The 25,512-nt window shown below is 45.2% G+C and overlaps 1 protein-coding gene and 1 pseudogene across 1 annotated transcript; one reads left to right on the plus strand and one right to left on the minus strand.

Annotated features, from left to right (window-relative positions):
- The first annotated feature begins 305 nt into the window (after nt 1-305).
- Nucleotides 306-22,600, plus strand: CFAP206 (cilia and flagella associated protein 206). The gene is made up of 13 exons (XM_066610019.1): nt 306-382; nt 3,062-3,170; nt 4,849-4,932; nt 7,901-7,991; nt 9,124-9,312; nt 11,195-11,353; nt 12,635-12,843; nt 14,068-14,187; nt 14,908-15,106; nt 16,216-16,356; nt 18,686-18,879; nt 21,573-21,716; nt 22,332-22,600. The coding sequence occupies exons 2-13, from the start codon at nt 3,063-3,065 to the stop codon at nt 22,560-22,562; spliced, it is 1,869 nt and encodes a 622-aa protein (XP_066466116.1). The 5' UTR covers nt 306-382; nt 3,062; the 3' UTR covers nt 22,563-22,600.
- LOC136638125 (5S ribosomal RNA) lies at nt 2,244-2,360 on the minus strand (annotated as a pseudogene).
- Nucleotides 22,601-25,512: the final 2,912 nt, after the last annotated feature.

Consider the following 25,512-nt stretch of genomic DNA (forward strand, 5'->3'; position numbering starts at 1 on the left):
AATGCTTGGAAAAGTACTGATAAGCTGGTACTTCTTCCCAGAGAATACTTGTGCTGACAGCTCACCACCTGCAGAATACTAGATAGGCCACGCCCACTCTGGACTTTTAGCCCCGCCTCACTGCTCTTGAGGGCTCTATGGAAACGAAGCTCGTCGGTTCAAAACACCGTCGCTTGTGCTCTTTTCAAGAATGGAGCGGCCGGCGACGTGAAACTCTTGTTGAGGAGGGAAGGGGAGAGCTAAAGGATGCTCTGTGAGTCAGCGTTCTAGTGACGGAGCGGAGGGGGGGAAGTAAATTTGCTGTTCATCTTTCTCGGTGGAGAATTTCTAACGGAGTCGGACGGGAAGAAAGGTGGGTCGGGGTTGCCATTTTACATGCCAGGTGAGTGGGGCAGACCACAGACAGTACCCAGCACTGACTGAGTACTGTATTTATTAAATGCACCTATTGAGCTTCAGGAGGGCTTATGCGCCCACAAAATATTCCTATGCTGTTTACTGCTAGGAAACGGGCAGAAATTGACCAGGGGAAGTTTCCCCATTGCTACATCTTTGGGTCTGAGAAAGCTACACCTGTTGAATTTCTGCATATCAACATAGTTGCCAGGCAGGGGAACCCTAGCAAAAGAAAGGGGGGGGGGAAACAGCAATCTCCACATTAGCAGTAGCTGTATTTATGGACAATTTTTATTTGATTTACAGTATTTTTATACAGGGTGAGCACCACTTTCCAGCATTCCAAAATAACATAACTTTTTTGAGTGCCAGCATGACTGGTTTTTTAATGTTTTTTAACCTAAAGAAAGCTTGCTTCATGCACAAAATTATTGTATAATTTTATACGTTTTTATTATTTTGCATGAAATTATTATTTTGTATATAGCCTTAAGGCTATGTGTAGAAGGGGTATATGAAACATAAATGAATTTTGTGTTTAGACTTGGACCCTGTCCCCAAGTCTCTTATTATGTGCATGCAAGTATTGTGAAATATGGAAAAATCAGTTATCCAAAACAACTTCTGGTTCCAAGCATTTCGGATAAGGGATGCCCAACCTGTACTATCTTTTGGCAAAAGTATTAATAAGGGTCTAGGACCAAAAGATACTTATACAAGGTGACCGGGTACAATGGAGGGCAGAGTGTCTATACCTTTCACTGTTGTATAGAAGAGGGAATTTTGCCAGGGGCAGCTCAGCATGGAAGGGTTTAAAAAGCTGCCCCTGCCAAAATTCCCTCTCCTATACAATAGTGAAAGGTGCAGGCACTCTGTCCTCCATTATATCTGGTCACCCTGTGTTTATATAAGACCAAGGAAAAGAGATTGGCACTATTTGCATGAACAGTTACTAGTTATCGTATTCAATTTCTCTCTCTTGGCTCTTGTATAAATTGTTGATTAATGTTCCACCTATAAAGCTAATTGACCACTTCTGCTAGGGAGAATACTATTATTCTAGTGATTGTGGGTCAGCCTGTACAAAACCTGCTGCAGTTCCCCTGTCATGCCAAGGGGAGATGTTTGGTGTTCTCTGTCCTTAGAATTACACCAATTTTACTAGTTCTTTCACAGCCATTTGGGCATCCAGAAAAGTTGAAGGGTAGAAACAATGGCTAAATGGCCCAATTCTATCCAGGATTGTTCCAGCGCACAGATGGGTTTACAGCAGGGAAGCATAGCTGCTAGTGGCCATTTTAGGAGTGCTGCTGCAAATGGTGGCAGTGCAGGAGAAATTCCATTAGACCCAGACAAATCTGTTGGTGGCAGGGATGGGGAGGGGAGGAGATGGGCTGGAGAGAGGAGTGGATTGAGGCTGGGATGGGGGCAGTATTGACAGCAGCAGCAGCAGCAGCAGCACCATCCTATCTCCCTTCCTGGCCTTGATTTGCCTTTCCAAGTCAACACAGACATGTGTCAGCTATAAAGCTAGCACAGATTTGAGCAGACTGCATAGGCAGACAAGGCTTACACCTGGGCAAAGGAACAAATGTTCCTTATCAGGAAGAAACCCTGGGGCCCAAAATTCCCCCACAGTGCTCGCCCCTTTGGCACAGCTTCATCAGTGCAGGGGAAGTGAGGTAGGATTTGGCTGTTAACATCATGGTTAGCTGAAGTCAGCTGCTTTTCCAGGCAATTGCAAGTGCCACACAATGAGTTTTTCATGACTACCATGTGGTTGTCATTTTTTGCCTTCTTGCTGCCTGAACGGTTGGCAACCTTCAGTCTCGAAAGACTATGGTATAAGCCTACAGCACCCAGTATTCCCAGGTGGTCTCCCATCCAAGTACTAACCAGGCCTGACCCTGCTTAGCTTCTGAGATCAGACGAGATCAGGCATGTGCAGGGTAACAGTTGCTGCCTGAATCCACCAGTATATGGCTGATGGTAATCTTGGGGATGTGTGTCAGATGGTATTGAAACTTCTCTAACTTTTCTAAAAGTGCATATGTGATCAAAGATGGAAAAAATACCACACCTGTCCCTTGGCCACCAGGGGTCTGGGCTCATGTAGGATTCCTACCTAAAGCGTTACTTTGTATGTGTTCTTCCCTGCAAGGAGGCAGGCATTTCAGAATTGCTAAGCAAGTGGTAACGTTGGTACAATTATATGAAGATTGATTTGCTTTGAAAGTCTTTGAGGAGAAAAACTTCAAAGCCCATAGAAGAATCACCAGTACCGCAGCACTGATGGAGGCTGCTTCGCTTGGTATGGGTTGTTGGGCCTCTCTGTACCTTCCAATGGCACCACTAAATAAAGGTTGGACACAAGAACTTTGGCATCTCATCCTTGATATTCCATTGTCAGAGCACTAAACTGTAGTCTTGCTCTCTTGATAATGTTTATTTCACATGTCGAACAAAGGTTATTGGGGTAATCCGTTATTGCCTGCTGTCTTTAAACACAGTCATAAATCACCTCTGCTGCCTGTCCAGGTTGCTTTTAAAAAACCTGGGAGATTTGAGGTGAATAGGCAATCACAGTACTGTCAGTAAAAGCTACTGTGGAGAAAATTGCAATGTACCTTAACAAATAACCATCCTTCATCTGTTGACAATGCAGAATGGCTCACTCTCAAGCTGAAAGTGTCATAAAAAACATCATCCGTGAAATAGGTCAAGAATGTGCCATGAAAGGACAAACTGTATCAGAAACTTTGGTGGCTTTCATGGTAAGTACCATAGATATGGTACCTATGTGCTGAATTTCAATGCTTTTCTAGTCATGTTCATTTCACTCCTGAGTCATGAAAATAATAATAAACAAAGAAGCAAAAAAATACAAGTTGCATCTAGCGGAATATAGGTTTGGACAAGGTAGGCTAGTGATGGATAGGATGCAATAAAGCTTTGTGTTTTGACTTTCTTCAAAGCAAGCACCTTGCAGTCCTGTGCAGTCCTTTGCACACTATTTGGAATAGATTTGGAGCAAACAAATATGCATATTTAGGATTGGGATGTAATTTTTAGTCAAAGTGGTGCCATAAGCCTGTGAGGAATGAGAACATGAAACATGGTGTCTTGCTATCATTCTTGGGAGCAGTAGAGATTTGGGCTAGAACAATGAAACATGCTTGAAAAACCAAAATGAAATCCCAGGGGTATATTCCCAGTGCTGATTCATGGCAGAAGTCACTGAGCAGGAGAGTTTCTCTTAGGAAGGGACAGGGATTATGGGGGAGGGGAATGTTAGGTTGCAATGTAATGTGCTTGCAAAACTATACAAAGGAGCAGCAACTCCAACAGAAAAACTATTCATTAGAAATGATTACACACAGCCCAATCCTATGCTTTCTCCTGCCATAGCATGCAGATGCACCAAAACGGTTCCACTGCATGCTATGGTGGTGGTAGCAGCGGGTTGTTTGGAAAGCTTGGGAGGGGAAAGGGCAATTATTTTTCTTTAACCCTTGGTAAACCCAGTGACTGCCAATGGGTCTCCTTGGACCTACACCAGCTCTTTAGCTCTGGAGCAAGTCTGAGGAAAAATGTGGTATGTTGGCTTACTTTGGTGGAGAGAGCATTCAGCACAAGTAGCCCACACCAGATGTCACCTCCTCCCACTTCCAACATGCCCCAACTTTCCTCCCACTATGCCAACTCCCGGTCCCATTACACCTACCCTTCCAACTTACTGCTGTTGGCAGGCCTTCTTCTCCCCACCACCACACATAAGGCTTCCTCTGCATCTCTGGCAGCAGTACAGAAGCACAGCTATGTGCACTTCCTGATCACCGTTTGCAACAGCCGCAAAGTGTGTACCACAGCTGGAACACTAGTTCCATCAGTGTCAGTGCTACATAAGATTGGGGCCACAGCCAACCAATGGTTGATCACTTAACTTTGGTGGGTGGGAGGGTTGTTCAATAAGAGAGGGTCCAATGAGAGACCTGGCAATGCACGCGCTGTGTGCCAGGCCAAAGTGCTGCTGGTGTCACTCAGGCAGCCACAGCAGCTCAGAGTAATTGCAAAACCCCAGCTACATGGATGTGAGCTTGCTATACTTTGACTTGCTTCTGGTGCTGTACTTGAAGAACTGTTCTGCTATCACACAAATCCAGAGCCAAACCAGCTGAGCCACCGGCAAACCTGAGCATATCCAACACCTCCACAGCCTCATAGTGGACAAGGAGCCTGAGTGAGAAGGCCAGTGTGCAGGGCAGTATGGAGCAGAGTGCATGGAAGGCAATGTGCTCACCAGGATTTCCTGTAAACTGGGGAAGGGAAAGGGGAGCTAAGCTTTTGCATTTTGCTTCCAGACTGTTGGGAGTGTCATACAATTGGATGCTGGGCTATGGGAGTTTTACTCTGTATAGCTTTTTCTGAAAAAAAATGTTTGCTGACGTATAGGTGAAAGCTGTTGTACTGGATCCAAGAAATGAATTTAATGTGGACAGGACTCTTACCAAGGCAGATGTGCAAAAGCTTATTAAGGTAATTCTGTCTTTTTCTAAAGGATTCTACATATTTATTTGATAACATCCCTATATTAGTGAATGCATTCAGACTATCAACAAGGTAAAGCAGTCCCTTATGCCAGTGCTATTCAAACTGGGGTGTTGCGACGCCCCAGCCTGAGGGCCCTGGTCTCTGCCCCCTTAAGGGGTGGGGGCAGCCTAGGGGGGGAAGGCAGCGGCTTGATCCTGGGGATCACGCTGCTGCCTTCCCCTAGCCCCCGCTGCCCCCTCCCCCTGCCCTTGCAGAGACTTACTGGCTCTCAAAGTCTCCTGGAGAGTTTGAGAACCACTGCCTTATGCAATCGACTCTGCAATCCTATGCAGGTCTACTCAGAAGTAAGTACCATGGTGTTCAGAGGGGCTTACTCCCAGAAAACTGTGTGTAGGATTGCAACCTGAGTTGCTTTTATCTGATTAAGGGCACAATCCGAACCAGGTCTACTCAGAAGTAAGTCCTATTTTGTACAATGGGGCTTACTCTCAGGAAAGTGTGGTTAGGATTGCAGCCTAAAGAAATGACTTAAATAAGTATAGTAAATACTGTCTTGAAGAGATCACATTATCTGATTTCTGTTAACTAAATAGCACAGATAATTAGGAAAAAGATCTTAAATAGATTTCCTGACTTGGCATGACTATTGAGTCTTTACTAGCAGTAATTATCTACGGGCACAATCCTAACCAGGTCTACTCAGAAGTAAGTCCTATTTTGTTCAATGGGATTTACTCTCAGGAAAGTGTGGTTAGGATTGCAGCCTAAAAGAGTTAGGCACACCTTTTTTTAAAGTTCAAATAAAAATCCACACTTATTTTTTGTTCATCTTACATCCCACAGAAGTAGCCCAACTCTCATTAAGTTTACTGGGGCTAATGGGAAGAACTTCCCTGTGCATTGTGCCCAAAGGCTGCAATCTTGTGCTGAAAGTCAGCAGGATTTAAGTATTGCTTCCCTATGACATTCACTAAATAAATGAAAAATCATTTCAATGCTGAATCACTTTAAGCACAGAATAGCAAACCCATTTAAGATCACATATAACCCAACAATAGCATTTGAATTAATCCTCATTTCACAGTTATATGTTGACGTTAGTTGGAATTGATTGCTTCTTAAAGCACACTAAGCCACACTGAAACTTAATATTGTACATCCAATGGGGGAACACAAAATTTAAATACAATATTCCATAAAACTGCAATGGAAATCTAATGAATAAGTGACTTCTAGCGCTTTCAGTCATAGTAATTCTAACTTGGATCCAGTCTTGTGCAAGTGGAACAATGTTCATGCCAAGGGTCTTTTCCTCACTCACTTCCCCATGGCCTCTTTTGAGGACCAGAAGGGGGACAGTATGGAACATGTGCCAATTGGTTTTGGAAGAAAGAAACACAGAAAACTGCTGCTGCGTTGTTTTCAGGAAAAATTCCTTGTGTGATTTTAAGAGGGTGTCAAGGCCACAGCAGATTATTGGTGTCAGGTTGAAGGTGGCCTACAAGATAGAGAAGACTCAGAAAGGAAGTTCTAGTCAAATGCTTGAGCAACTGCAGCAAGTTGCAGCTTATTCACTCTTATTCTGGCTTGTTAAATTATTCACAGTACAATCTTATGCATGTCTACACAGAAATGAGTCCCACCGTATTCAATGGGGCTTACTCCTAAGAGTGTGTGTATCAGGGATGTGCAGTGAGGCAGAACCTCCCCACCACGGTCCCTGGAAAAGCACTGCAGCTGCCCTGTCTGCTCACACCTGAGGAGGCTCTCCTTACACCTGAGAAAGCTGGTGTAAGGAGAGCCTCCTCAGGTGTAAGCAGGCAGGGCAACTGCAGTGCTTTTCCATGGACTGTGATGGGGAGGTTCTGCCACACCCACACTGCACATCCCTGGTGTGCATAGGATTGCAGTCTTGAGTTAGGAGGGATTGTTTTACATAAAACTCTTGGTCTAGAGTTCCTTGTGTGGTCCAATATGCATATGAAACTCCTTTTGGGAGTGGGAGTTGACTGCAATTCTACACTCACATAGCTTTGAGTGCAGGAAGCTGCCTCATCCAGTGACTGAATGAGGAACCTCTTGCAGATGAGGAGCTTCATATATGCATCAAAGTTCCTTTGGCTGCCTGGACTCATTGGATTTGGATAATAGCACATAATCCAATTCTAATCTCTCTAACTTCCAGTACCAGTCCCCTGATAGGGTTGTGTTATTCTGCTGTTTAATGACAAGTGAATTACAGGTGCTATTTTTGCTGCTTTAAACTGCAGCAATATATTGTCTTTGAAATGGTGCTCTTCAGCCACTTGATCAGATTCTAAAATTGCTCTAAAGCAGGGGTGTCCAAAGTTTTTGGCAGGAGGGCCACATCATCTCTCTGACACTGTGTCGGGGGCCAAGGAAAAAAAGAATTAATTTACATTTAAAATTTGAATAAATTTACATAAGTTTACATAAATGAATATATTAAAGATGAACTTATATGAATGAATGAAGGTGTTCCAATAGCTCAAGGCCTATAGAAGTCCATGAACAAACCAAGGCTGGCCTTTCCTTTGCTGCCACTACTGCATCACTGACGTGAAACAGCAAGCAGTGGAGGGAGCCCTCGTCCCACAGCTCACAGGAGAGGTCAAACAGTCGCCCTCATGCTGAGAGCAATTGCAGTTGTGGGCTTCAACAAATTTCTGGAGGGCCAGAGGCTCATTGGAGATTGGGGGCTCTATGAGGGCTGCATTGGGAGTCCTTGAGGGCTGCAAGTAGCCCCAGGGCCAGGGTTTGGGCACCCCTGCTCTAAAGTAAAAGATACTATTTTCTAAAAGACATCTACTGGTGGATTCTGAATCCCCCATGTGTTCAGCATGGCATTTAACAACACTGCTGTGTACCCAGCAGTATGTTCTCAGAAATCTGTTAGTGGAAGGAACTCATTCCACTGTTTTCTCTTTTTAAGCTTTCTGTTGACAGACTACTTGACACAAGAAACCCATCCCTGGACACCATTAAGATGCAAGTTTATTTTGATATGAACTATACAAACCGAGGTAATCTGTGGTGTAGAACTATTTACTGCAAATAAGGCAGAACGAATGCATCTATTTTTGTTATGGATATTTTGATAGAGTTGCAGACAGTTATTGGCAGTTAGCTGCACTCTGCAGTATTAGATGAAATAGTATCTTTTACTTTGCTTTGAAAGTAAATCAAACCTTTGATTGCTTTGAAATCTTGGATGAGTTTATTTTAAAAAATACAGTCAAAAGCTCAAATCCTGGACCAGTTAGATCTAACAGGTACACTAAGGACCCAGTTCTCCACGACTGGCACACCAGTCTAGCTGTCATAGGAACAGCTGTTGTGAAAGTGCTGGGAAACCTTAGCAATGACTGAGTGTTAGCAGGCACTGGCACAAAGACCTGTGCAGGGAGTGGGTGTAATGGGGTGGGGGGTGGCAATGGGGGTGTGCAGATCAGGCCTGGGAGAGAGGTGGGGACAGCAGCAGAGGGTCCTGCCAGATCCCATCCCCCTCCTGGGCCTGATCCACAGACATGAGGCTGCTTGGGCCTGTGTCAGCAATTTTGCTAGTGCAGGCCTGAGTCACCCCATAGCGGCTGCTGGGGCTTCCCACACTGGATTCAGCTGTGGCTATTTTGGCATTGCAGCGTGAACAGTTTAGTTAAGATTGAGCTATAGGTTACAGCAATGAAATATATCTAGCCTTGAACTGTTACCAGGTCTAATGAATGTGTAGAGCATGGGAGAATTTGAACCTGTAAGATGTGGACATTTTCAAATAAATTTAAAACCTGCCTCAAACTTACCTCAGAATGTCAAATGCAAGGGAGTGGCAATAAGATGCAGATATCTTGTTGTCATATGTGCTCCCTGAGGCATCCTGTGGGTCACTGTGACATACAGGAAGCTGGACTAGATGGGCCTTTGGTCTGATCCAGTGGGGCTCTTCTTATGTTCTTAAGCTTCATTGATGTCCATTGCAAGTCTTTTTACTTCTCTTTGCCTTGGATTAGAATTGACGTACAGCTACAGAATGAGTCTCTTAGATGAGGGAGATGCCGTCTGCTCCAGTGAAATCTAGATCTCTCCATGGTAAGCCGACAGGTTACACCAAAAATGAAACTAGGTCTTGTATGATTCTCTATCTGTGTTTCCTCTTAGTTGAGTTAATTAATGAACAGCATCGTGTTCTGGAGTCCAGGCTTGCTCCTGTGAGCAGAGAAATTACAGATAACCGTGCTCGGTCCCGAGAAGAACTGGAAAGTGTTTATCGAAAGATTGTCAGCTATGTGCTGTTGCGCTCTGGCCTCGGATCCCCTACAGATATCAAAGTCATAAGAGAAGCAACAGGTAAGAAAAGCCATTCAAATACGTAATGAGGAGTTTGCTACTGGTGGCTTCTTGAGAGGTATCATCTCACCTCTCCTTCGCCCTCACCTGCTGCTTAGGCAAGAGAACTGTGTAGAGGGAGCAGCAATTTTGCCCACCGGACTTGATAGAAGCTCACATTGGAGGACTGTGGTGGAACTTTCGCTTTCAAAGTATATTCTGCTTCTGTCCCTCTTCAATCATCTAGTAGTTCTTAAAAAAAAAAATCCAAGTTCTTTGAAAGCCTGTCTCTTGAAAATAGAATTACAGGCCAATGCTATCAAAACCACCACCACCTCTGCTAATGCAAGCTGCGTCACTGGAGTATGTGCTGCATCCTGTGGGGCAAAAGTCTTGAAGGTCTTCTCCAAGTAAAGGAATATTTGTTCCTTTGCCTGGTAGTATGTCACTGCTGCTCAAATGCTCAGACCTGTGTCAGCAGTTTAGGGCCCAGTCCTATCCAACTTTCTAGGGCTGAGGCAGCTGTTCCAATGGGACGTGCATTGCATCCTGTGGTGGGGTTGCAGTGATGAAGGCCACCTCAAGGTAAGGGAACATTTGTTCCTTTACCTCAAGGCTGCACCACAGTGTTGGAAAGTTGGATAGGATTGAGCTCTTAGTTGGCACAAGTTCAAATATACCCAGGAAGGTGGATTGAGGCTGGGGATAGGATATTGGCAGTCCTGCCACTCCAACTGATACCACTTCCTCCCTGGCCTTGATCCACCCTCCTCTCTGCCCCTCCCTTCCCCATTCTGTCAACCCTCTGTGCAGAGTTACAGGCACTGGGGCTCATGGGAAGGCTACTGGTGTGGAGTTGCTGGCCGCACTGGCCCAGCTGTAAAAAATGTGTTTGTGACAGCCATAAAGCACTCTGTACTGCTGGAGCACAGTGCCCACAATATTAAGCTATTAATGATGCAAAACTAGTAGATGGGCAACAGCTACCTTAATCAGCATAATAATTTCTTCTGGTTACAGAGTGTAGGTTCCCTTGATACATAAGATTATAGAGGCAGAGTAGTTTTAACACTCACAGCTCTGTGTGTGTGTATAAGGCTTCCACAATCCACTTTCAGGTTGCAACAACTACCTCATGAACCACTGATACAGTTTATTCATTAACGTCTTCAGGCCTAATTAGGTTTGACATGTCGTAGTAAACGAAAATGCAGTAAATATCTGTAAGATAACTGTTCAGTGGAAGAACAGTTTTATGTGTTTTTAATTCATTAAGGGCGCAATCCTAACCAACTTTCCAGCACTGACATAGTTGTGCCAATGTGGTCTACCTGCATCCTGCAGTGGGGAGGCAGTCAAGGAGGCCTCCTCAAGATGCGGGCACATTTGTCACCTTACCTTGGGACTGCATTGTGACTAGGTCAGTGCTGGAAAGTTGGTTAGGATTGTGCCCTAAAAGGGTTTGTAGTATAGTATTGTACACACACAAACAAATTTGGAGTGGAAGATGCTTCTGCTAATGCTGGAGGGAGAATCTTGGATTTCCACCAATCCCACCACCCTTCTGCATCCTGTTCCATCTCCTGTTCCGTCTCGGGAGTGCTGGGGGAGGGGGGAATAGTGTGGGGAGGAGGCGATAGGGAACGTCACATTCTGTAGACAGACTACCAGTCCCAGATCTTATGATTCAAACCATTATCTGCAGTGTAGTCAAGCCTCATGAACGGCTAAGCTTCCCATTATGGTGGCCACAGAGCAACAATAACAAAATGGTAGTCATGTTCCCAGAGATCTCCCAGTACTCATCTTTTACCTCATTTATCAGATGTTATAGTTGTTGCATGAATGTCTTCTCTCTGTGTATGTTTCTGATATGATGGTACATGTTTTTAATATTTTGCAGCTGCCCTGCAGAGTGTGTTTCCCCAAACAGAGCTTGCTGCTTTTCTCTCTCTCACTAAGAAGGAGAAAGAGCAGCAGCTAAAAGAGCTCACCATGATTGTCACAGGAATTCGGTTATTCAACAAGGACTGTGGGAAAGGAGGAGAAGGCATTGATGACTGTGAGTATATATACACCTAAACTTAGAAAGACATATTGCAGGCACTCAGTTTAAGGAAGTATCTGTACTGCATGTTTAAACCACTTTCAAAAAATATTCGGTTATATCCAGTTATATCAGGAGTCCTTCTAAGTGCAGGCAGTGCATTTAAATTGATTTTCAAGCAATAAATGATTTGTTTTGTTCAGTTGTGTGATAACTGTTTCCACTGTCTGCAAAACAGCAATATTATTGAAATTCTGGGTTATTCACACTACACTCCTATGCAGGCTTACTCAGAAGTAAGTCCCACTGTGTTCAATGTGAGAGTGCATAGGATTGCAGCCTTGATTACTTTGCCAATCTGTTAGAACAGTGGTTCTCAAACTGGTGGGTTGTGACCCACCAGTTCGTGTAAAGGTTCCCCTGTCCCTTTGAGGGGCAGGGGAAGGGGTGAGGTAGGGAAGTGATCCCCAGGATCGCATCCGTATGGGGGGGGCAAGGGGAGTGCTTTCCACTTACGTTTTACAATGCAGGGCTGCAGCAGGTGTAGGGAGCCATGTGCAGCCCTCCACAGAGCTCCCTGAGTCTTGGAACTTTTACTGAAAGCAGAAGAAAAGCACTTCCGTTTTGCAGGAGATGCTTTGCACCTGCTTTCAGTGAAAGTTCCAAGCCTTGGGGAGCACTGTGGAGGGCTGCGCAGGGCTCCCTACACCTCCTGCAGCCTGCTGCAGCCTTGACTTCATATTGTAAGTCACATGCACCCCCCTTACCCCCCCTTAGCGACATGATCCTGGGGATCGCGTTGCTGCCCTAGCCCCTCCCCTGTAAGAACTTACTGAGGGAGTAAAACTCCCTCAAATTTTGAGAACCACTGTGTTAGAAGATAGTTAATGACTAAAAAAACCTGCCCTTTTAAATGATCTCTTTCAAATAGACCTGAACAAAGAACTCTGTGCATGTGCCTAAAGTCCTTCTGCATCTGTGCAGGAGCTGTGCAGATTTCTCCTTGTGGGTACTCCGTCTCATACTGTGTTGAATGCTGCTTTGGACGGCTTCCCAGTTTTCATGAGAGATTATTCTGAGTGGGCAAGGGACTTCCAGAGAAAGGAATGATGCCACCCCAAACTCTGATGTGCACACCAAAGGCTACATGGAGCCCTTTATATTCCAGCCCTGATAATTTAGACTTTGTTGAGTTTGTTGGAAAATACCTGTTGCTAGTTACTGAAAAGGAAGTTGACGTGCTAAGTAAACAATCATACTTTCCCCATATGTTTCAAACTAAACTTATGCCAACAGTACCAGGTATCCTGAGTGAAGCTATCCCAGCAGCCACCCACCATATAGATATAGAGCTGCATGCTTCCCAGGAGCTAGCACACCGGTACACAGCCATGATTGAAGTAATGCACCGGAGTCGTACTGCTGCAATGGAACTGAAAGTGACCATGCTAAAGGAAGTGCTGTACAACGTGAGACAACATGAGGCCTTTCTCTGTGTCATCCTGGTGAGATGATCATACGTGGCATCTTTTGTAGAACACCTGCATATATATTCATTGTTTCTGTGGCTTTTAATACAGGCTGTTAAAACTACATTGGCTTCACAGGTTCTAAGTTGCACTGAATTATTTTTCCACACAAGGAAAAGAGCATCATTCTCTGCAATGGACAGTTAGTTTATGTTTATATTATTGAGTGAAAAGTCTAGTCAGTGGTAACTACAGTTAACATGTGACTGACTAATGCCTCAATCCTATGCGGCTTTTGCGATGGTGCAAAGAGCACACTGCTGCCAGGTCAGTCCATACCACTGCTGCAACGCAGTGGCAGCATCGGAGCCATGCTGCCACAGATCTCAGACTGTGGGCACAATCCTAACCAGGTCTACTCAGAAGTAAGTCCTATTTTGTTCAATGGGGCTTACTCTCAGGAAAGTGTGGTTAGGATTGCTGCCTGTGTCAACCTCCATAAGTTAGTAGCAGGGGCATATTTGGGTGAGGGTGAGGGCAGGGGGAGTTTTGGGCTGGATCATGGAGGAAGGGATTCTAGCAGTACCAGCATGTGCCAAAACCCTGTCCCCTTCCTTTTGCCCAGTTCCTCCCCTTTTTTCTCCTTAGACTTACACCAACTGTATTAGTGATGTAGGTCCAAGGAGATCCAGGAGGACTATGGAGAAGATCCACAGGCCATGGAGAAGTAAAGTTAAAAGATTTCCTCTAACTTCTCACAGGATTCCTGATCTTTCCCATAGCATGCAGTGCATGCCTCCATGCTGCAACTGCATGCTACAGCATGGCAGGGAATAGGATTTGGCTGTTAATATGTGAACTCCCATAAATCCGGCTTGCAGGAATTGATTGTGGAGGCTTGAGGAGTTAATTTTATGATATGTAAAAACAATGAAGGCAAGAGCAGAAAGGGCTTGGAGAGGTGACTGGTTGCATAATGTTCCTGAGCCCTGACACAGCTACCTGTTGCTGCTGCCCATTTATCACTGAATTTACATATCACAAAATCAGCCCAAGGCTGCAATTTAATGTACTTGGGAATTGGCCCCTACATAACCCATAATTCTGAGGAAGTGTGCTGAGTACAGAGGTATCGCAACTACTTTGTGACATGAAAAGGCTAAAATGACACCACATTTCATGTACATGTTAATGAAACATGTATTCAGTAATTGGGTAGAGAATGTTAGAATCACTACCTGATATGTACTGTCTTTTCAGTCTGATGTGATCACATGTGCTCAAGAAGTTGAAATTATGCAAAAGCAGCTCTCGGCACAGATGGAACAACTGAAAAATGTGGTTCGAGCGAAGACAGCTGTGCCTACATCTCAGGTTTATGTAAGTTTCTAAATTGCAAGGATGTTTTCAAGTGAAAATTATAGTGAACCCTCAATTTTTACAGAATTCAGAAACAAGGGACATTTTCTGCCTCATTAAAAACTAGTCATATATGTTTCACACGTGCACAACTCCATTTACTTCAGTGCATTTGGATTTAATGGACTTTTGGCTGTAACGAACACCCTTTCCCCTCATTAGTCCATTAAATTGAGAGTTGAAAGAGTTTTTTTTTTGTTTCTAAAAGATCAAATATGTACTTTTACAATATTCTGCAGCTGCCTTCTCATATATTATGCTGAGTTTGGTCAGTCCTCTGACTCATATGCCAGGCTCCAGCTATCCTGAGGCTAGCTAGTTCTAGAATTGCACAGGGTCAATTTTTTTTTCTTTCATCCAACAGCAATCATCCTGTGTGATATGGCAGACTGGTTTTGGAAGTGAAGAATGTTTTAAGCATAGTTTGTAATATAATTTTGAAATTGGTTGTCCACAGCACACCAACACACCCACACAAAAGGAAAAAATTCCATTGAGGTACAAGAGATGCCAATTGTGTATTTCAAAGCAGCTCACTAGGATCCAGTCATAAATGTATCTCCCATTGTTTCTTTTACCCACCTTGTGCCTTTCCCATAAAGAACAGTATGTTTAAAGTGCAGATTTGCAGACATAATGGAAATGCAGCTTTAATTCTGTGTTTGTTTGTTTGTCTTCTAGCCTATATTTATTGCACTTTCTAACCTTTGGACTAGTTTTCAAGATGAGATCCTGGTACTCAGTTTCCTTAACAACTTGACTGTCAGTCTCCAGCAGTTCTTGGGAAGCCACGCAGTTATCTTTCCAGAAGAAGTGATGGAGTCTCTTCTTGAAGATATAACTGTGAAAAGCGATGAGGAAAGATTAAAGGAAACTGCTGGTACTAAACTATGTTTATGAACTGTACATTTTCACACACTTTTGAACAACTTTATATTAGTTTGAAGTAGTGTATTTTGCTATACTGATGTCTAAAACAGCCTCTTTCCTTCTTGAAATTCCTCCTGAAAACCCCCATTAGACAAAGCCTTTTCTAGCCTCTCCTCTTTCTTCTCTGATGATAGTAAACCGTTATCCTACCCTGTTATCACTGTTACTTTATTAAATCTTCAGTGTGTTCTCCCCCCCCCCCCACTACTCTCAATTTTCTCAGTATTTTCTCTTGGTTTATTGCAAAGGCTGGGAAGGAACTATGGTCAAGGTCAAACAGTTACTAGGCCAGTGTACTAATTCTTTTGGATGAAAGCAGGCATGTGTTCCTCCCCTTCACCATTCACATAGCATCATGAGTGACATGTGCATGCCACACATGGAGACTCGTATATACAAGGGCAAACACACACTTTCCACCAGAAGTGACGCAGGGCCTAATGGCATCTGGGGTAGGGTAACACGCGCTCCTACGTCACTGTGTCACCCGTATGCCTTCGCCTGAGAACTCTCTCCACTTCTTGAATGGAGAGACTAGGAAATGCCCAGAATGCTGTGTGGTCCTCACTAGTCCCCACCTACTTTGCACATCACTAGAACTGGAACTTCTGGAACAAACAGCTGGAATTTGCTGCACTCAGGTGGTTTGGTGTTGGTAGGAGAGCTGATGCTGTGATCGCTAATAGTACTGACTGGAGTGTCCTCATAATATTTGCAAACCAGCACAGTATTGCAAAGATACCAAAATCGTAGAGAGCTGTTTCTTCCAAAGCAATCTTCTGGCCAAAACTACCCTGCAGTGCCCTTCCCTTGAGGAGGAGGATGCAATACAAAGGAAAACAAGAAATATATTAAAATGCAACCAAAAGTAGATTATGCAATAGGTCTTTATACTGGTACTGCACCAGGATTTTCAGAGGTTTCAAACCAGTTGTAGAAACCTTGCACCTATAGAATATGATTAGATTATTTTAGTGATGTTGTCAATAATTTGTTCTTAAGTCATCCTGTATGCAATATTGTCATGTCAGTGGTTTCTTTGACTACGTTGTCTTTCAGATTGCAGAGTAAATATTTCTGACTTCAAGAAAGAGGAATGGCTGTTTCCAGAAACCATAGCTAATTTTAACCAACTGCTAATTCAGTACCATGGTTTCTGTGCATACACGTTTGCTGTGAAAGATGGTCTTTTGCTCCCAGGTAGGCCAATTACAACTCAGATATTTCTGTTCAAGTGCATTCTTGTTGGTTTACATCAGCATTAATCCAGCCGAGTAGCCACCTGCTCCCCAATCTGCTACATAAGCCAACCACTGAGGGCCACTTTATTTGCTGCTTGTATGTGGCAAGATTAGAATTTGAGACAGTAGGAGAAAATAAGCATGTGAGAGGCGTTTGAGGGAAGTGAGAAACAGAGGAAGCAGGGTAGCACTACCCAGGTTGCTGCCCAATGCCACTGCATGCTGGAAAAAAGCCCCTTTCCATGCTTATTGCCTAGTTTTTACAAACCCAGAAGTGTGGGACTTCCAGCTTTATTTAAAGGGCTTGCATGGTCCCTGTACATAAAACCAGAAGTCCTGCCCTTTCAGGTTTGTGAAAACAGTGTAATAGAACAGTAGAATGATCTGCTTCTTCCTCAAGTGAGCAGGAAGCAGATCAGTGTAGCTTGTATCTATGATAGCCTGGAGCGAGGCAGTGGCAAACTTCATGTTAAAGGGCACCCTGAATCCACTTGCCACCGCCCCCCCCCCATTTGCCAGTGATGCAAGTTTTCTTAGGTTGCCTCATGGCTGGGTTGGCCATGTGGGAAAAGGAAGCTTTAGGACAGAGCAAGAGGTTTAGGGAAGATGGGGAAAGAGATGGCAGCAGTAGGATTTAGCAACCAAAAGGAGGGCCAACCACAGAGCAAAAAAGAAAAGGAAAAAAGATCAAGCCAATCAGTGCCAAAAAATGATTTATTGAAGAATCAAATTAAAATGTTTTTATTTATACTGGTCAGGATCAAATTGTTCTGAGTCCTTGGACATGTGCAGTGGTTTATGAGGGTATTATATTTTGTCCATGTGCTGCATAAAGGTGAAGGGTCAAATAGCATGTTTCAATTAATGTATGCATTTGACCAGTCTTTCTTTTTCTGCTTTTGCATGGGAGGGGAGGTATGGAGACGACAATGTGAAATGGCCCAAAATCATAGTGGGGGGGGGGGATTTTATCAACCCCTATAGTCATTCCTGTCCTGATTGCTATTTAAAGTAAAAAGAAAAAACAAAAGAAAAACCCTGAACTATAAATAATGTGTAGGGATAGGAGGGTGTGCAAATCTGAATAGCAACCCAGCATAGGCTGAGTGCTAAAGCCCTCCTATCCTCCTCTTCCTGTGTTTTCCAACTTTCACACATTCCCACACATTCCCAGAGATTAGTATTTTGTAAGGAAAAACAAATAAACAAGGGCTGAAAGCACTCATTAATCACATGGCCCTAACATTCTCCTGACTTTCAGAAGTGGCTTATTGGGTAGGAAGGTCCTAAGCTCCACATGACCATTACATGGAAGTTAATCCTACTGATTTAAAGAATATTTAAACAGCAGCGCACTTAAGATTGCATGACAGGAATTCAATGTTGTGTATTCCACAAAGAAAGCAGAAACTAGACTTTCGGCCCAATCCTATTCTTTGGTTATGCTACCAGAATGTGTATTCCGGTGGTGTAATGTGCTTTCTAGCGGTCACAAATGCAAAATGCCAGCTTGTGCAGCCTGGCCACCCCTGGAAGCGGTGAGCAGCAGGGTCTGCACAGCAGTGGACTGGGGACACCCACTATCTCAGGTAAACCTGACTGTGCAGGGGGTGGGAGGGAGACACAGTGGGGGAAGAATAGGGTGGGGTGGGTGGAACAGGGTGGTGATGGGCTGTAAGGAGGCCGGAAAGGGGTAGGAAAGGGTGTGGGTTTGGCAGCGGCATCTACTGAATTCTCACTCCCCTTCCCAGGCTTGATCCACCTTCATGGGTCCATGCAGTCCAAGTAGACCCAGTAGGTTGCCATGGTCTTATCCCAGGGCAAAGGAACAAATGTTCCCTTACCCCAAGGAGGCCTCTGGAGGCCAAAGCGTCCCTTTGGGGTACTATGCATGCCACATTGACACCGCTGCATCACCGCAGAGGAGTTAGGTAGGATTGGGCTGTTGTCACTGGTTTTAATAAAAGTGTTTTTTCAACTATAATTCACAAAATGGAAAACTAGGAATGACATTCCCTAGTGTCTTACTAAATTGATTTTTAAAATGCAACGTAAAGTTGACTGAATTTGAAAAAAGGTTAAACATTCAGATAATCTTTATATTATAATCCTAGTCAATGTTTATTCTGAAATCAGTCCCACTGAATTTAATCAAGCTTACATCCCAAAAAATGTAGATGGGGCTGCAACCTTTATTTTGAAAGCAAAATAGTATCATCAGCGACAGGAATGTCATGAGGAAATCACATGTGTATACAGAAATATTTTCTGTGCTTTGTATTTGTTAGGAAATCCTTCTATTGGAGTTCTGAAACATAAGGAGAAAAATTATGCTTTTAGTTCCAAGGAAGCTGCTTATGCTTTTGCCAAGAATCCAGAGAAATATATTAAGATGGTTGGAGAAAAAGCAAAGGAATCTGCAGAGCTTATTCAGTTGCTGGAGCTTCATCAGCAATATGAATCTCTTGCCCCTTATTCTCAGGTATTCACTGCATCCCTACTTGATTGATTTAGGGAGTGCTGGTGCCAGATAGCTGGATGCTCTGAGGCAAAGTTCTGCACTTTCCCCCTTGCACCTTCCACCTTCTGATGGAGCATTGTGTTACTGGGTGTGTGTGTGTGTGTGTGCTCTTTTTAAACATGCATAACATGAACATGGGGGAAAGTAATTTGTTTGCAGGGATGCTGTATAGTGGCCAGTGGTACAGCTGTATAACTCAACAAGGAAAGGAAAATGGGAGTGAAAGGTGCAACAAGAAGGATTTACTGTGGTGACTTAAGATAATCAAGAAAGGGGGCATAATAAATGATACCTAGCTGAGCTTGTTCATTTACTCACTCTAGCTAGACTCGGGACAAACTGTTTCTGGCCTTTTCTTTTGACTGAATCTGTATGTCAGCAGTTGTTAGGAAGAAGAAGGGGAAGAAGGAAGTCACTGGAAAGGAGGTTTCCAACTAGGTTAGCCCTATCACTGCCCCCTGGAGGGGTAGTGTGATGGCGATGGCACCTCCATGATCATGCAGCCTCCACAAAAAAGACATATATATCTTTTACTTAATGGGCGCAGCACCAGCACTCCAGAGGGTGTGGGGATTTGCAGACCCCTCTGTGGTCATCCTTGCACCTCAAAACTGCTCCCTAAAGCTATTCTGACCCACTTCCAGAGGTGAGCTATTTTGAAGGAGGCAGTAACTGGACTTTCCTAGCTGGGGTGTTCTGGTGCCCCAGTTGTGGAACCTCTGGATTAAGGGGATTTGATAAATTTACTTGGACAGGGGTGTCAAACTCACATCAACCCAGGGGCCACATTCTGCTTGTGGCACCTAGCTGAGGTTTGGTGGTCTGAGGGCTGTCTGAGGGCTGCCCATAGGTCACCCCCTGGCCCCCCTCTGAATGCAACCAGCGGCTGTTCTGAGTGCCAAGGAGGACACACGCAGCCTCATCATCCCTCAGAGTGATGTTCTGAGGCCTTGTAAATCCTTAAAATGTCCCTTCCTTTTTTAAAAAAACCTGAAGTGACGGTTTAAGGCCTTCTGAGGCCCAGGTAGGGCCACTTCTAAAACAGTGGGAAAATAGACTGAATTCACACACACACACACACACACACACACACACACTACTCAGAAAGTCACAAACACTAAGCATAATTGAGTTGGAGACAGACGATAATGGGAGTTGTAGGCCAATGACTGAACTGCACATTCCATATTTGTTGTCTTGAGCGTGATGCATTGCAGGGGCCAAAGGCAAGAAAGCCAAGACCAAGCTAACCTCATAGGTAAAGGGCTGTCGCAGAAAGAGTTTGATGAAGCAAGCCCTGACATGCAGGCAGTAGTCTGAATCACAGAGGGAAGCAGAGCAAGAGAGCCAAAGCTGCTTTCCTGGAGAGAAGGGGCACATTGAGAGGCAGCAAGCACTGACTCAGCAGCTTCGGTTGCACTCGGGGAGATAGATGGTGAGACAACATGGAAAGAAAAGATGGAACAGAGTATTACTAATTCTGGGTGCTGGCTGCACGATGGTCCTTGAACAGCAGCTGGGATGGGGGTAGCTTATTGTAGCACCATCAGGTTAATGCTTCACAAATGGGCAGCAAGGCAGGACAGAAATGAAGTGGACGGAGCAAAGAACATGAGGCTCTAATGCTCAGAGTTTTTATAGACTCTTTTCCCCATAGAATCCTATGGGATACTTTGTGGGATCAGCTAATTAAAGGATTCTCCTTTACTGGCTGAGGACTCCAATAGAAGTGGAGTCCTTTGTCTTTCACACCCAGTAATGGGTGCAGTGTCTATTTTAGGAGGTTTGTTGACTCATTAACATTCATCCTTGATTAAAATTAGACATGAAGCTGTGAGTCCCAACAGCTGGAGATGTGGAGGGTGGCTGGAGCGGGACAGGGCCTCTTGTCTCAAAGCCTGATGATCTTCCCAGCATTAGGAAATTGCTGATGCCCAAGGCACCAAGTACCTCAGCCCAACTGTCAGCTGTTTTGGACATGGATGGTGCGGGAAGAAGGATTAAAGGGAAGTATGGGCAAGATGAGGAGGAGATGACTGGACAGGGCAAGTGGAAGGGAAAGGCCAGCAAAGCAAGGAAAAGAGAGACCTTGCAAATGAAGCAAGATAAAAATGGAGGTAGGTGGACAACATGAGAAAGGTGAAGTCCTGGAGAGAGGAGAACAGAGACAGAAGGGTGAAGAGGATAACTGAGGGGAAACATGAACTAGGAAGAAAAACAGGAAGCAGAGAGACCAGAGGAGTGCCCTGAGGGCAAGACTTCTGGGGGAGAAGAAGAGGTGAGGAAGGGAAGGGAGGAAGGTGAGGGGGCAGGTGCATTACCTGGACAGTGGAGTGAAAAGGTTCCCAGGGAGCCTGCCAGTGGAGGAGGCAAGCCCCTTTTAGCAGGCTGTGAGGGGCTGGTGCAGTGGCTCTGCCCAAGAATAGAAAAGCCTATCTGCATGAAGCAATGATAGATGGGCAGGGGGCAATAGCTCAGCAAGAGGCAAAGGAAGCCTGAGAAGGCAACTGTAAGATTGTTTCCCTTGTGAGGGGATTGTAAGGGAATAAAAGGGACAATCTATATGTTGGTACACAAAAAACCTATTTAAAATCCAACCCCCCAAAAATGTCGAAAAAGAAATAATAAATAATGCTGATTTGTTTTTCTTCCAGCTGAGTACTGCAGACAAACATTTGCAGAAGGCAATATCAAAATGTGACAGCTCTACCCAGACAGATACTCATATTTTACCGCCAACTATTGTGAAGGATTATGAGTGGAATGAATGGGAACTGAGGAGAAAAGCCATCAAACTGGTTTGTGTTAACTTTACCTGGGAGATCTGTGCAGTTAAAGATGGCAAAAGTAACAAAAGAAGTTATTACTGTATAACAACTTTAAGAACGTGGGGAAGCCTCAGAAGGCTTCTCCAGTCGCTCCTAGCATCATGTGGGGCTCCGTTGCACTGACTAAATATGGGGGACAGCATTACATGGGGGTGGCATCACATACCTTTGCCCCAGGGTGTGGTGATGGGTAGGTCCATTATTGTCCCCAACCAGTATGAACACTCAGCAGCAGCCCACACTGGCCTCCATGCCAGTACCTACCTCTGCTCAGCTGTTAGTGCTTTATGGCACTTTCACGACAGCTATTGCCAGGGAAGCATGCCAGGGACCGGTGCTGTGGTCCTGGTGGATTGGGCTGTCCACTTCACCAAGAAGAACAGGAGTTGTCTGTTATAATACCCATTCATATCAGGAGATGATATGAACTGTACTTGTCTTTAAATACATTGGAATTCAGCTTACATTTTGACTTCATTCAACAATATGTTTGCATATTTGTTACTAACATAGAACTGTTGGTGAGGTGCAACAAAATCCATTGGTCAGTTGTGCGAACTCACATAACTTTTTTTCTATATTTAGGCTAACTTGCGCCAAAAATTAACTCATTCAATGCAGACTAATCTCAGTCATATGAGAAGAGATAATGCCACTCAGGTATACCGGATGAAAGATTCCAGCACACAGACCAAACGTGAGAACTGCAGTAATGTACCTAGACCCCAGATATTCCTGGCTGGTCTTCGAGGAGGTACACCTCCGACTACTCGTATGACCAAAGTGAACTTAACGAGAGCAGTTGATGAAACATAAATGTGAACCTTACTGAAGAGTTCTTCAGCAAGTGAGCATTTAAAAAACAAACAAAAATAAATTCATTTACACATATTTTCTCCTGTTCGTGATTGATTGATTGATTCAAAGGTAACATTAATTCACATCATTAGCAGGACCAGAGGAAAAGCTTGTGAGTATCAGTTCTCAACCATATCTTGTCTTCTGCCTCAGCACTGTCACATTGTAGTACTCTGTGTTTGAAGTTGTGGGAAAATTAGCACTCAACATGGGGTGTAGCTGGCTTTAGAGCCCGATCCCGTGGCCCGCGCCACAGCTCTGCGCCGCTGACCACAGTTGCAAATGTGCTGTAAGACACGTTTGCGGTGCTTACCTCTGGGCTCCCACCGGAGCTGGGCTGGTGCGTGGCGGATGCCTGGGTTCTGCGGCTCAGCAGTCTCCCAGACCGCCGGGCTGCGGAACAGCAGGTGGGTCATGACTGGGGGTGTGGGAGAGGCGTTCTGGGGAGGGGGGAGGCATGGCCATGGGCATGGAGGAGGCATGTCGGGGAGGGGGAGAGGTGGATTCGCAGAGCTGAGCTCCGCAGGATCCAAGGCGCTTGGGCAGGGCTGCTTGTCCTACACGAGTGCCTTTACTTTAGCGGTGACTAAAAGGTCACCGATAAAGTGAGTAGCCCCATTGTGGGGCCGCTTACCTTACTAGGGGGAAGGGGACGAGGAGCTTCCCGTGGTAGCACGGGAGGCGCAGGATCCGGTGGCAGCCCACCATGGAGCCGCTGGACCTGGGCGCTGCGGGCAGCTCAAGATTGGGCTGTAATCCACCAGCTGTCTTTAGTATGTTCTGAAGGTGTTTTGTATGTTCTGAAGGTGTTCTGAAGGTGTTTTATTGTAAAGCTTTACTTGTACAGCTAGTTTGCAAAATGCACCCAAAGCACAGCTATAGGAGAACTTGCAAAACAGAGGAAAGAATGGACTTTTTTATAATGCAAATTGTATTCTATTCTTATGCATATTTGCTTAGAAGTAAATTTCACAGCGTTCAATGGCACCTGCTACCAAGTTATTTCATTCATTCATTCATTCATTCATTTATTCTGAGGCTAGCCTGTTTTTCAGTAAATCAATCAATTCTATGCATGTCTACTTGGATATGTCTAAAGGATGTATATGTATGTGTATATATGTATATGTATGTGTATATATATGTACGTACATATATATATATATACACACACATTATATATATGTGTGTAATATGTAATATGTATATGTATTATGTAATATGTATATGTATTACATATACATTTATATGTAAACATTTATTAACATTTATTCCACCTCCTTTTGGGTCACCCTGTGTATATATTGACTGAAAAACAGGCGAGCCTCAGAAACTGTCCCTTTCTCTATTCCGCCAAGAGTCACCAAGCCAAAGAGGAGGAACTATCAGCCTAGAGCGTCCCTGTTCTACGTTCCCTCCCATTTGGGACGCTCTTTCTCCGCCGCTTCCCATCTCTATGGCTGCACCTTTCCGGCGGACTCAAGGTCTCTTCCGAACTCCGGTGGAAAGAAACGAAGCGCCTGCGGCTCTATGGTGCTGACCCCGATGCGGTCTGCTCTAGCAGGCGGGGTTGGAGCGCGCTCTATGGTGCGGCTGGGAGGCGCAGTGGCTCCGGCTGCTCGGCTGGCCAGCTGGCTGCTGCTCCCGGATGGACACCATGGCGCCTCCGAAGGGTGAGCGGGAGACGTTCTGGGGCTTCGCTGCACCCCTTGCCCTCTCGGGAGCGGGGCAGCGCCTGCGGGACGCCCTCCCAAAGCCGCCTTGGCGGCAGCCCCAGGGGAAAGCCCAAGACCAGCCTGAGGATGCTGGTGGGGGAGGCTGCGGGAAGGACCCGCTGCCTGGCAGGAGTCTCCCTTCTCGGGCGCTCCAGCAAGCCCGCTCGTGGGAGTGGGCGTGGGCGCTGCACCCTCCTGCCCCGCTGTCAGTGCACAAGGTGGGATCCTGAGGACTGAGCATGCCCCAGAGCCCAGCCCTAGGAGTGTCTGGTCAGGAGTGAGTCCCATGGGGCTGACTCCCAGGAAAGCATTCGTACGGTTGCAGCCGTAGAGCCCAACCCTATGCTTGTCTATGCAGAAGTGCACCCCCCTAAGTTCAATGGGGCTGACTCCCAGGAAAGCATGCATGTGATTGCAGAGCCCAACCCTTTGCGTGTCTTCTCAGAAGTAAGTCCCATGGAGTTGGGGCTGACTCCCAAAAGAGCATGCATAGGATTGCTACCTTAGAACAAAGGTGTTGCCTGACAAGCAGCGTGGTGGTCTTCCGCCTTTGCATGCCATGACCCTAATCAGTCAAGAATGAGACTGGGAACCCGCTCTCAATCCCACCCCCCTCCTGGGACCCTGCCTACCCACTCCCTGCCCCCATTACACCCTCCCAGCACTGTTCACTGTCACCAGATATTCTTATTTTAGAGAGATCAGAAAAAGTTACTATGAAACCTGGCACTAGTGAAAGCTATTTTAGTACAATTGCTTAAGAACCTGAGCAGAACTGGGACACAATCTCCTGGTACCTGAAGGTGTCCATCAGATGCCTCCCTCTTTACCTGGTGGTGCTATTGTCCCTTGGTCTTCAACCTTTTTCATTCCTGTTAGTTGCTGCAACCCCCAAGCCATTGCTTCATGACCCCATTGGGCTCCCAACTTCAAGGTTGAAGAATGCTGGACTAGGGTAATGGGTTCTCCTTCTAAGCTCTTATGCTGATATCCCCCTTGGGCTTGTAACTGTGGTGTAGCCGCCCATGTCCAAACCCCGGCCCTGGGGCCACTTGCGGCCCTCGATGCTTCTCAATGCAGCCCGCAGGGAGCCCCCTGTCTCCAATGAGCCTCTGGCCCTCCGGAGATTTGTTGGAACCCGCACTGGCCCGGCACAACTGCTCTCAGCACAAGGGCAACTGTTTGAGCTCTCG

This window comes from Tiliqua scincoides, chromosome 1, assembly GCF_035046505.1.
Source record: "Tiliqua scincoides isolate rTilSci1 chromosome 1, rTilSci1.hap2, whole genome shotgun sequence".
Taxonomy (NCBI): domain Eukaryota; kingdom Metazoa; phylum Chordata; class Lepidosauria; order Squamata; family Scincidae; genus Tiliqua; species Tiliqua scincoides.